Below are 12,882 nucleotides of genomic sequence, written 5' to 3' on the forward strand. Positions count from 1 at the left end.
GTCACATAAAATCACAGAATCCCATTGCTTTGGACCAAGCTCCCACTCTTGCCCCTAAAGACTAGACTATAATTCAAAAATAGAATGACTCACAGAATTGTATATCATCAAGCTATTTATTTCACCTTCAGAGACATACAATTAAAGAGATTGTCAAACAATTTCAATTAGCATATTGATGAAACTCCTTCAATATTTTATACTTTCACAAAACAAAAAAACAAAACAACAACCCTCCTCCCAATTTCAAAAACAAAACAAAACAAAAAACTAAATCAACCCAAAGTAACTTGGGACTTTTCAAATTATATTTTTGGTCCTGTCTTACAAAGAAAACAACTTTGAAATAGCCGAACCACTTTTTCTTTCCCTTTGAGACAGGATCTCAGTCTGTGTGTGGTACAGACTAGTCTGGAACTCACTATGTAGTCCAGGATGGCCTTAAACTTGTGTGAGTCCCCTTCTCTCAGCTGCCTGAGTGCTGGGATTGCAGGCACCAGCTCCTATGCCAGGCTCACTTTTCCTTGTGTCTTCTTTTTTAGGGGGTGGTGGTAGTGGTGGTTTCTATACAACTATGTGCCTCTTCTTGGAACATTTACTCTATTTTGAAAAGTGCCTGATTCTAAAATAAAAAGTATATCCAACTGAAGATCTTTAAATTGTTGTAGGTTTTTTTTCTTCTAACACTGTGTGGGAAGCTGAACTCTCTTCCTCAGGGAAGGAAGGAAGCTATTCTACTGTGAAAAGGACACACAGATATTTAGGTGGTCAGATGGACAGGTTGTAGTAGAGCCTGCCAATTTCCTCCATCCCTCATCCCCTGGGTCCATCTCTCTCTCTTTTTTCTTCCTTCATTTTTTCCTCTCCCTCACTCTTGGACTGGGAATTAGTCTAGGGCCTCATATATGGTAAGCCAATGCTCTACCACTTAGGTATAAAGTACAGCCCTAGCCTTCTTTTTACTTTCTATTTTTAGACAGGGTCCCACTAAGTTCTCTAGGCAGTCCTTAAGAGTTCTGTTGATCTACCATTTTGTGGGCATAAGCCCCCCTTTAAAAACCTTATTGGGAAGTAAGTTTCCAGTCTCAGTGATGCTAGGCATCCTTGCCAAAAGAACATGATTGTATTGGTGTGGATAATCTCTACTTTCCTTTGTTTCCCTTGTTCTGTGCCCTTTCCAATAGAGAGACTATGCCATTTATAACATACCAGGATGGTAAAATGCTTCAGTTTAGTATTTGTTGTAGGTAAGTCTGTAAGAAATTGCAATCCTATCTCTGTGAGTTCGAGGCCAGCCTGGTCTACAGAGGGAGTTCAAGGACAGCCAGGGGAACACAGAGAAACCCTGTCTCAAAACAAAACAAAACAAAAAACAAAAAGAAATTGCATTGCAATCCTAAATATATCTGACTGGAGGACAAAATACTAGAATCCTCCTGGCAAAGTGCAATTTGGCAATATCTGCCGAAAACTGTGTGTACCTCGATTCACTTTCGGGAGTATATTTTACTTGCAGCTATCTTAAATCATGCATATATAAGTTTATTCACTGCATCATTGTTGCTGTATTAAAAATAAGGACTAAATATAATTTATCATCTCTACTTTTAAGGATAATGATAAAAAAAGAACTGGACTTACATGGCTAGATCGCCTGAAAAGCGAAAACACCAAAGGCAGACCAACAAGCTGTGATATTGTGAAAAGAAGAGAATACAAAGTCTTACATTAATTTGATTGTACTTTTGGAAAGTTTTGTAAGAATACATGAATAATGTACTAACGCAGTCTCATGTAAAAGTAAGATGACCATATAACTTGTTATTCAAGTAACAGTTTCTAAAGCGAAGGCAGTATTACTAATAATTACTTCAGGAAAATAGCATTGTTCTGAACAAAGTGGGATATGTGACCAATACTTTTAAAAGATACAGGGTGTAACAGAGAAAAGGGAGTGTGTGTACATGAAATCTATATCTTAGACTTTTGTGGGACAGGGTCTCTCGTAGTCCAAGCTGGCTTCGAACTCACTAAATTCAGGTACATAGCCTTGAACTCCTGATCCTGATTCTCCTGCCTCCACCTCTGGAGCTCTGGTATTACAGCTTGGCCTTGTTTTGTTTTGTTGTTTGTTTGTTTTTTTAGGGGAATGAGCTGAAAGTCCACCATTATCACAAAGTATGCAGGCTGAATTTCTCACAGGTGTGTGTGGGAGGAGGGGGAACGCAGACACCGGCACACCTAAATGGTGGAGCCTTGTCCTGGAAGGGTCATTTTCTTAATCATGGTGTATTCCCTCCCAGGTAAATTATCTGTGTGTGTGTTTGAGGGTGTGTTGGGGTTTTTGTTTGTTTGTTTTTTCAGTGTTGGACTACAGTGCTTGGAAATAAAAACTACACACAGCTCGTTCTTTACCACAGGTAGTTTAAGAGAGGTCTTAAAGAAAGAAGGGGAGAACGATAATCCTTGGACCCGGAACTGACAACGCCGTAGTTTTAACGTGCCGGGCCCTTACTGCAGTTGCACAAGGTACACGCCTTCAGGTTCTTCAGCCAATCCCAGGTCGGAGCGTGAGAGCCGGCGTCTCTCGAGAGGCCTGGGCGGGTCTCAAACGGGAGGAGAGAAGGTTCGTGTCACTCAAGCCCGAGGGCGGAGCTAATTCCGGCTCCCCCTACCCGGCGCTCTGGCCCGTAAAGACGCTACTCTATGGCACCTCGGGTTCCCTCTGTCTGCGTTCTGGAGGACCACACTCGTTTCCCTTTTGGCTGCGAGAGGTCCCGCCGCCGTGGCTGCGCTGGAAGAAAGATGGCGGCTGCCGTGCGACAGGATTTGGCCCAGCTCATGAATTCGAGCGGCTCTCATAAAGATCTGGCGGGCAAGTGAGTATTTCCTAGGAGTCCAGAGGTGGGAGGGAAGCCACCATCTACCTTCCTGGAGGTGGCGGAGGCTCTCGGGCGTGGGGCCGAGGTGGTAGGCCTGCGGGCTCAGGGGGGCGGGCCTCAAGTCGGCTGTGGCGGTAAATGCTGGGAGCAGCGGAGCCCTGCAAGGGACCGTGTGCTGGGTCCTGACCGCCCTGAGCCCCGGGCCGGCCGCCAGCTTCTCAAGTCCTTGATAACGTCCTCTGTGGGTTCCTTTGGCCTCTGGAAGCGTGGCGAGAAAGATGACGGCGGGCTCCCTCGGCGGTGGCCGCCTTCGTTAGCGTCTCTGGCCAGCCCAGCAACACCGAGTCTGACTTGGGTTGGCTGCCGCCTCCGCCCTCGCCTTGCTGGAGATAAATTTATATTCTAGGATCCGAGGCAGAGTTTTTTTGTTTGTTTGTTTGTTTGTTTGTTTGTTTGTTTTTACGAGAAGGCTTTCCAGGATGACAGGGGCCGAGGAGGTATGGCCGCTGTCATACCGTCCAGCACTTCTCAAGTTCATAAGCGTGTGGGGGTCCTTCTGGTCTGGGTGCTCAGTCTGCCACCAGCTCCGTCGAAGAGAACACGGGCAGACTGTCCTAGGCCTCGGTTGTCAGGAACAGTGATGTTTCCATAGGCTGCTTAGGAATTTTGTGAAACCGTAGAATGCTAAGGTCTGCTCCACGTCAGAATTGGAGACGTGTCAGCTCCCCCACGTAGTTGTAGAACCGTTTAAGTCGTTCTCTTTTGGTAGATTTCACAGCTTTGCTTTCTGCGGAAAGGCGTTTTTTGTTCGTTTGTTTTTTTGTTTTTCGACGTAGGGTTTCTCTGTGTAGCCCTGGCTGTCCTGGAACTCACTCTGTGGACATGGCTGGCCCCAAACTCAGAGATCCGCCTGCCTCTGCTTCCTGAGTCCTGGGATTAAGGACGTGCCCGGCTCTTTCTGTTGAGAGCACGTTGGTCTAATTGGTGGAATACTCTTGCTCAGGCCTGAAATGCTGTGTATGTTGTGTGGCGGCTGTGCTGCTTTTTCGCTGGTAAATTTAGTTATACCCTGGGTTTAACTACTTTATGCTTCATTTTTCTGCTTAAAAAAAAAATGGTAGTATAATCTAATGAGACTTAGTCTTATCTGATTTCAAAAAAATGAGTGTGTCTATGTACTTACCACACTTAAATAACTGATTCAGTCTCTGGTATATAGAAAACGTCATAGAATTGTTATTGTTAAGCATTTGGTAAATACAAACAGACTTATTCCAAGAGTTGGAAATAGTTGACTATGTCTTCATTGTTCAGTCTTTTTTTTTTGCGTATATTAATACTTTTTTATAGATTTGGATGAAAGTAAAGCTAGCTTGTGTATTCTCTTGTATTTCCTTTGCTCTTCCATTATATTACAGAAAACGTAATTAGTTATCAGATAAGACACAGCTTTTCCAACTGGAAAGAATTCTGGAACTTCAACTTACTATTTACTTCATAAGCTCTGAAGTGGAGATGAACAGCAGTATGCCTCCAATGGATTGTTTCTTTTGTCTGTTGCTGCTTAATCAATTCACAGTTTAGTGGTGTAAAAGTACTTTTCCCCTCAGGATTCTGGTGTTGCCTGGGTTGTATCCCTGATCTTACCTGGTTCAGTTATGCAGATTAATTTGGCTGGCAGTTCTGTTAGGGCTGGGCTCGTGTAGATATCTGATTGTTGGCGGGGTCTTTTATGCTCATTCCATAGTTTGGCTCTGGCTTTCTTCTGGGACTTCCTCCATCAGAGTGATCTACCTGTATGAGAATGGAAGCTGCAAGGCTTGAGGCTAATTAAGAAGTTTCCCATCAACTCTGTAAGACTGATGAAAGCAATAACAAAACCAGCCCGGAGTTCAAGGGGAAAGGAAATGGAATGTACCACTAACTTTTTAGTAGCTAAGTGATACTGCAAAGGAATATGGACAAGGATGGTGTGAGTCACTGTTACTGTGGCAGTTTACCACGTGAGTTTAAGTAATTGGCTTGGTAAATGGTAGGCCATGCAGTCCTAGCTAGCTAGGGCGTCCTCCCTCAATATTGCTTTCTTTCTTGTCTTAAGATGCATTTTGTTATTTTTATTTATGTGTACGTGAGTGTGAGTGCCATCTGTGTGCAGGAGCCCATGGGTGCCAAAAGAGGGCGTCATCCCCTGGACCTGGAATTACGGGTGGTTGTGAGCCACCTGACAGGGGTGCTGGGAATTGAATTCAGGGTCCCTGGAAAAGCAGCAAGCACTCTTGACCACTGAGCCATCTCTCCAGCCTTCAGTGCTGCTTTCTAGAATATTCTTGGCCTTGCCCTGGGTATTTACCCAGTACTATCTGAGTAAGAATATGTTAGGGGCCAGCGGTGGTGGCGCATTCCTTTAATCCCAGCACTTGGGAGGCAGAGCCAGGTAGATCTCTGTGAGTTCGAGGCCAGCCTGGTCTACAGAGTGAGCTCCAGGACAGGTACCAAAACTACACAGAGAAACCCTGTCTTGAAAAACCAAAAAGAATGTGTTTGGATGTTTACCCTCCTAAAAAACAGTTCTACCAGCCACATACCTTTGTGAAGCACTATGACATCTGTCCATCTAAGGTTTTTATATTGGGAACTGAGAAACAAAAGCTTCCACGTTAAGGAATTATGAAGTACAAGATTTCTAATACTGATGCCCTCAGTTCCCATATAGTGTGCTGTTCAAGAAATATTGTTAAATCAGTAAATAGCCAGGAGGGGACAGAACTAATTGAACCCAGGTTTGTCTCAAAAGCTCGCTTTTAACCAACCAGACTATATTGCTTTTCTTGTTAAAAACTCAATTAGGCCTGGCAGTGGTGGTGCACACCTTTAATCCCAGCACTCAGAAGGCAGAGCCAGGTGGATCTCTGTGAGTTCGAGGCCAGCCTGTTCTACAGAGCGAGATCCAGGACAGGCACCAAAGCTACACAGAGAAACCCTGTTTTTTTTTGGGGGGGGCACGACGGACGGACGGACAAACAAAAAACAAAAAACAAAAACTCAATTAGAAGTGCTTTCTGACAATTGAATTAACAATTATCCAAATTTAGTATAAGAAACTGGCCATATAAAAAGCATTTTTTATTGTTGTTGTTGCAGATATAGGCTGCCTTTTCTTTTCATATAACATGCATATTTATTACCTCTTACTTTAGAAGCTTTGGAAGAGCAATGTCTCAGCTATTAAGAGCACTTACTGTTCTTGCAGAGGACCTGGGTTCAGTTCCCAGCATTCACATGGTGGCTCACAACCCTTTATAACTCCAGTTCTAGGGGATCCTTTTCTGACTTCTAAGGGCACCAGACATGTATGTGGTGCACAGACATACATGCAGCCAAAACACTCACACACCACGTAAAAGTAAATAAATCTCTTTTCAAGAAAAGCTTTAGAAGCCAGGGGTAGTGGTGCACTCCTTGAATTCCAGCACTTGGGGGTTGGAAGCAGGCAGATCAATCTCTGAGTTCTAGGACAGCCAGGGCTATATAATGAGACCCTATCTTAGAAACTCCAAAAGTCAAAACCTTTAGAAGAGAAAGAGGTACTGGAAAGGGACCCTGTGAAGATAATTGTTGTGATGATCTGTCTTAACTCAATTGACTAACCTACTTGGTCTCCAACATTTGATTTAGATGTGACTTCGGGATGCTTGCTCACATACTCACACCCATCCCCACACTGAGCTTGCTTAGTTGGTCTGCCTGGGCCCAGCAATAGCCTACCTTTATTTGGACATAGATTAGATTGTTTGTTCATTTGTCCACTTCCCAGAATATAGTTTATTTTTAAAATGTTGTTTCTTTGAGGTCAGATATCAGGGCATGGGTTATAGGTCTTTGTTGAATCAACCTTATGAAAATACAACCCTTAAAACTTCTTCCTTCCAGTTCTAGAGTGTGGGAGGAATCCAGAGAAGGCTGGGAGGTGTTTGCAGTTTAAACATTTCTTTTTGTTCGTTTGGTTGTTGTTTTGAGACAGGGTTTCTCGTAGCCCAGGCTGGCCTCAAACTCCTTCCTGATTCTTTTGCCTCAGGCTCCCCCAAACTGGGTTTACAAATGTGCCCTGCCAGGACCAACTAACATTTCATTTTAAAGAAGTTATTAGTAATAGAAGACTTCTCAGTTGCCTTTGCTTTCTGAGAAGACTTTTTCAGACGAAAAAAATAAGAGTGTACTCTGCTCCAGCGAGGTAGACTTTGGATTAGAATTTTCTTAATAATAATGGAATAGACGTGTCAAAATGAGCATATGGATGAGTGTCTGCAGTGGCAGAGAGACAGTAACCTCAAAGGCCCTTCTAACTCAAGTTCTTTGGTTCTCTGTTAATCCTCCAGGACAGTTTTAGTGATTCCCATGTCCAGAATAAATGCTGTTTGTGTGCAAACACTATGGAGCAAGTAGATAATGTTATTAGCATTATATATGGAGGAAAGAGCAGAAAATGTACTTTTTATTTGTTCAAAGTAAACAGCTTTATTTAGAAAAAGTGAGAAAGGACTTCTGAGAGTGGGAGGAACTCCAGGGGGAGGAATACACACATACAAAGAAACTTTGAAGTCACATAGTAGTCAAGCCAGCATATAGCCCGATATTATGAACTCCTAACTTTATATATAGTCACCCAGTGACTTAAAACAGTAGCATTTGCATGTATCTACAGTGAGCTGCAGACCAGGTGCACTGACTGCATCCACAGCGAGCTGCAGAACAGGTGCACTGACTGCATCCGCAGCGAGCTGCAGAACAGGTGCACTGACTGCATCCGCAGCGAGCTGCAGAACAGGTGCACTGACTGCATCCGCAGCGAGCTGCAGAACAGGTGCACTGACTGCATCCGCAGCGAGCTGCAGACCAGGTGCACTGACTGCATCCGCAGCGAGCTGCAGACCAGGTGCACTGACTGCATCCGCAGCGAGCTGCAGACCAGGTGCACTGACTGCATCCGCAGCGAGCTGCAGACCAGGTGCACTGACTGCATCCGCAGCGAGCTGCAGACCAGGTGCACTGACTGCATCCGCAGCGAGCTGCAGACCAGGTGCACTGACTGCATCCGCAGCGAGCTGCAGACCAGGTGCACTGACTGCATCCGCAGCGAGCTGCAGACCAGGTGCACTGACTGCATCCGCAGCGAGCTGCAGACCAGGTGCACTGACTGCATCCGCAGCGAGCTGCAGACCACGTGCACTGACTGTATCCGCAGCGAGCTGCAGACCAGGTGCATTGACTGCATCCACAGCGAGCTGCAGACCAGGTGCACTGCTCTGCTTTTGTGAGTTGCTTAGCTAATATGTGACAACAAGATTCCAAAGATAATGACACATTCAAAGACAGAATGGGCATTTCATTTCTGCTACATTTTCTTGGTTAAGTTTAGAATGTGGTGGGGAAATAAACTCCTTTTTTTTTTTAATTTATGTGAAAAACTACAAAGTCAAATTGCAAAAGGACATAGATACTGGGAGTGAAAGAATTGTGGCCACCTTTTGAAAATATTCAAACTTACTCAGCTGAGCTTCACTGGGAAGCCCAATGGGTTAGATCTGTGAGCAGTTCTGAGAATGTTTGTTGGATTATCTGTTTCCCTGTCTGCCTGCCCCCCCCCCTTTTTGACAGTGTCTGTATAGCTCAGACTGACTTTGAACTCACTATAATCCTCCTGCCTCAGCCTTCCAAGTATTGCGATTATAGGCATTAGCCACTATTTGTGGTCTAAGTAATACCTCTTCATTACCTCTGTTCTGTCTTATTTCTCCTCTAGACTCCAGTGAAACCTCTGTTCAGAACAATGTACTGGAACTTGTATATCTTCTCTCTCATGTATTTTTTTATTTCTATGCTTCATTCTAGATAAGTTCTTCGGCTGTCTCATTTGCTGTTGAGTATTTAAGTTGGTTATAGTGTTTCTCAGTTCTGTAATTTCTGATGGTTTGTTTTCCGAACGACACAATACAGTTCCTACTTCCTTGTTGAGCTTCAGAGCTTACCTTATCTCCCTAGTGTAATTGTATTACAGTTTTTCTGGCTTCAGCATAAGTTCCTAGTTGTTGCATTGATTGTTACTTTTGTTGATGCTTGTTAATATTATCATGTGCCTTACTAATCTTTGTCTTTTGGCAAGTTATTTTCAAAGCTATTTTTAGAGACAATTTGGATCCAGAATTGTGTGTCAAAAAATGTTCATTTCCTTTTCTCAGCACCTAACAGTCTTAAGACAAAGGGCTTCAGATTTTTTTCCCTCTAGATAATCCTTGGTATTGAATTTGTACCTTATTTCAAGGTGCTTACGTTTCCTTGTTTGGCAGACAAAGAACTTGAATGAGTCTCCCAGAAACAGCAACTTGCTTTTCACTATTTCCCGCAGACTTACAGAGTGCTCCAAAGTAGAGCCCCCCTTTTCTCTGTACTGGAAGTGTCTTTACCACCTCACTTCTCCCTCCATTGCTTTGAGGACTAGAAAATGCCTTCAGGAAGAAGCTGTGGGTCACCTTTACATTCTTATTTTTTCCCTGTTCCCCATGTCTTTTCCATTTACTTATTTATAACTGTGTGCACGTGCGTACATGTGTGCAGGTGCACGTGAGATCAGCGGACAAATTTCTGAAGTCGTCAGTTCTCTCCTTCCATCATGGTTTCGAGGATAGAACTCAAGACATTAGGCTTGCATGGCAGGTGTTTCTTCCACTGAGCTAGCTCACTGGCACTCTTAGAGTCTTTCCACTCCCTTTACTGGGGTGTTCCTTGAGCCTTGGAGAGGGTGGTGTAGAAATCCCATACATTGATGAATATTCAACAGTCATTTATCCTAATCACTCTATAACCAGGTGTGAGTCTTTATAAATTACTACTACCCACTGTAAAAAGAAGCTGTTCTGACTAAAGATGATAGTAGCACTATCTATAGAATAAGCATAATTATTTTGAAGGCTGTTTGATGGGCATATGTCTGCAAAATGCCTATAGCAGCTTCCTTACTAGGGCCTATAGCCTCTCCAGCCATGGGCTTTTGACTCAGTCTACACTATCAGACATGAATTCCCTCCACAAAAGTAAAATCCAATCAGAAGGTGGTTGGTTATCTCCATTATTGACTTGGCATTATTATGCCAATGGGCATACCTTGCTTGGCCAGTCAGTAGTGTTGAATACAAGGTCCACAGCTAAGTTAGACTTGTTGACAATTCTTTCTTCAACAGTACCTTCTGTCACGGTGAGGGTTAACCAGCAGAGTGGAAGCTTCCAGCCCAGCTTGATATCTGTGTCTTGTAACCAGAGCATGTGTGATTTTCAGCAATAGCACCTTACCATCTAATTCTAGTGGAGAAACCACAGCAATGGTAATTGCCTGTGTTGTGTGTGTGTGTGTGTGTGTGTGTGTGTGTGTGTGTGTCTTAGTTAGGGTTTCTGTTGCTCTGTAGAGACATCATGACCAAGACAACTCAATAAAGGAAAAACATTTAATTGAGGTGGCTTACATTTTCAGAGATTTAGTCCATTATCATCATGGTGCAACATGGTGGCATGCAGGCAGACATAGTGCCGGAGAAAGAGCTGCTACATGTTAATACGTAAGCAACAGGAAGTAGATTGTCTCACTGGGCATGCTTAGCATGAATTCCAATTGGACTTAATAATCAAAACCTGAAGTCAGATATTGGGGTAAATGCTGAAAGATCAGAGAAATAAAGGAGCAGCCAAAGTCACCTCCTACCTCCACAACTCCTCAGATGTTGTTGTTTGTTTTTGCTTTTTACTGTTTGGGGGGACCCCGCCAGCCAGCTCCCAAAGAAATCACACATGGAGGCTTACTTGTAATTATAAATGCCCAGCCTTAGCTTGGCTTGTTTCTTGCCAGCTTTTCTTAACTTTAAATTATCTCTGTATATTTTTTGCTTCTGGGTTTTTCCTTTTCTATTCCTGTATACCTTTTTTTGTTTCTTACTCTGGCTTGCTGTCCCCTGGGTCCTCCTTCTTCCCAGATTTCTCCTTATATATATTCTCTGTGCCTGCCAGCCTCACCTATCCTTTCTCCTGCTTGCTATTGGCTGTTTAGTTCTTTATTAGACCATCAAGTGTTTTAGACAGGCACAGTAACACAGTTTCACAGAGTTAAACAAATGCAACATAAACAAAAGTAACATACCTTAAAATAATCCCCAACACTCAGACCAAAAAGGGAGCTGAGCTCCTATCTCTGCCTGCCTTATCACTTCCTGTCTCCTGTCTATACAGACCTCTAGACCTCTGTGGTTAACTAATGGCCAGCCCCACCCTCTGATCTTCAGGCAAGTTTTGGTAGAGCACAAACAAAATATCACATTTCCCCCTTTTTGTCTAAAATAAAAGGTTACAATTAATATAAGAAAAACTATATACAGTAAGTACAATAACTGTATACAGTATACACAGGCAATAAATGCATCAACAATGTCTAGTCCATAAACATTTGACAAATTCAGAGACAGTACTTCATTATCTATTCCATCTTGGTGAGTCCAAAAAGTTGTATCTAATTCAATTTCTATTCTAACTTACATCACCAAAACTGTCTTTTAATGCCTCTCAACCCTAAAACATTTATACCTCTTTAGTGAGTTTCTTTTCTGAATTTGTTAACAAGGAAAACCATAACTATAACTATCTAGTCTTCAACTCCATCAGAGACCAGAGAAGGAAATATTACCTGAGTAAGCAGGAAGTGCAAGCAAGTGACTTCCAAAAATGTGAGAAATGACAGAGACAGCTGGGGGCCTGGATAGTCACCCAAGGTTCCTCTGCAACGTTGGGGCATCCATCTTCGGCCTACAGGCCTAACATATCTGACAGACTTATCTGTGAAGCAGGATTTTTGAAGGGCTGTCTCATATTGTCTTAGCAAAGTTTGGCAGTCACTTTCTTTTATGTCCTGCTTGTCCAATTTGGACAGCATACTGTCAGCAGTCGAGGCAAGAGTGCTCTTTTGCCCAGTGGCTAACTTTTGCCATAAAGAAAGTAAACTGCATATGGAGTTTCTTCGATACTCATCATCTTCTCTGAAGTATATTGGTGCTGCCAGGAGTAGACATGTCTCATTGTCATTTAAAAAACAAAAAGAACCTATGTTATTAAAACATTTTTTTTTGTCGGAGTTGAGGACTGAACCCAGAATGTTTGTTTGTTTGTTTGTTTGTTTGTTTGAGACAGGGTTTCTCTGTGTAGCTTTGCGCCTTTCCTGGAACTCACTTGGTAGCCCAGGCTGGCCTCGAACTCACAGAGATTCGCCTGGCTCTGCCTCCCGAGTGCTGGGATTAAAGGCATGTGCCACCACAGCCCGGCATAAAACATCTCAAATGCCATATTCTGTAGATCTCTGAAGTGTTTGAAGACCACTTGTTTATCTAAAATATATCTGTTTAACCTTGAAAACATACCTAACATGACTACAAGTTTGATTGTAATAGGTGACTATTAACCTGCATTTCTTTATTATTCTAAATAGTTTGTAATAATAACTTTCAAGGACTAGAAATTTGCATTACATTATTAGATGAGTTGTATAGGTATAATATTTTAAACAACAGTAGAAATGTATATACAGTATGTTCTAACAAAAATAACTCAAATTTGTGTCAATATACAAAGATCCATATCAATGTAAAATATTTAAAACAAGTAGTTGCTTTTTAAAAGTAGATTTAATAACCTATCCTTTTATCCTATCATATCTGTATCCCACTTTTTCTTTTCAAAACAAGAACCCTGAATCTAATCTCCTTTGTTCAGCTTTTTTCCTGACCATTACCAATACAACTTGTAGCCAACCACCCTAAACAATGACAATTATCCATAACCCATTGAAAGACCAAAAACTACCTACACCACCTCTTGGGAATGTGGGTGTTGTTTTCTTAAAATTACTTCCTGCTGCTTGGGGCGATGGCATCTTTAGGGGATCCTGAGAAGAAAAATTTGGGTTAATTGT

At 42.7% G+C, this 12,882-nt stretch overlaps 1 protein-coding gene across 5 annotated transcripts in view; it reads left to right on the plus strand.

Moving 5' to 3' along the window:
* Nucleotides 1-2,585: 2,585 nt before the first annotated feature.
* Cops4 (COP9 signalosome subunit 4) overlaps nt 2,586-12,882 on the plus strand; it is a 45,178-nt gene continuing 34,881 nt past the window's right edge. For 2 of the 5 annotated variants that reach the window (XM_059274799.1, XM_059274800.1), the window contains exon 1: nt 2,590-2,879. In XM_059274799.1, the coding sequence (XP_059130782.1) occupies nt 2,707-2,879 (173 nt within the window). In that variant the 5' untranslated portion in view covers nt 2,590-2,706. Of the gene's footprint in view, nt 2,880-12,882 lie in introns of all 5 variants that reach the window. The other 3 variants (XM_059274802.1, XM_059274803.1, XM_059274801.1) reach the window with 3 other exon arrangements.

The sequence above is a fragment of the Peromyscus eremicus genome, chromosome 10 (assembly GCF_949786415.1).
Source record: "Peromyscus eremicus chromosome 10, PerEre_H2_v1, whole genome shotgun sequence".
Taxonomy (NCBI): Eukaryota; Metazoa; Chordata; class Mammalia; order Rodentia; family Cricetidae; genus Peromyscus; species Peromyscus eremicus.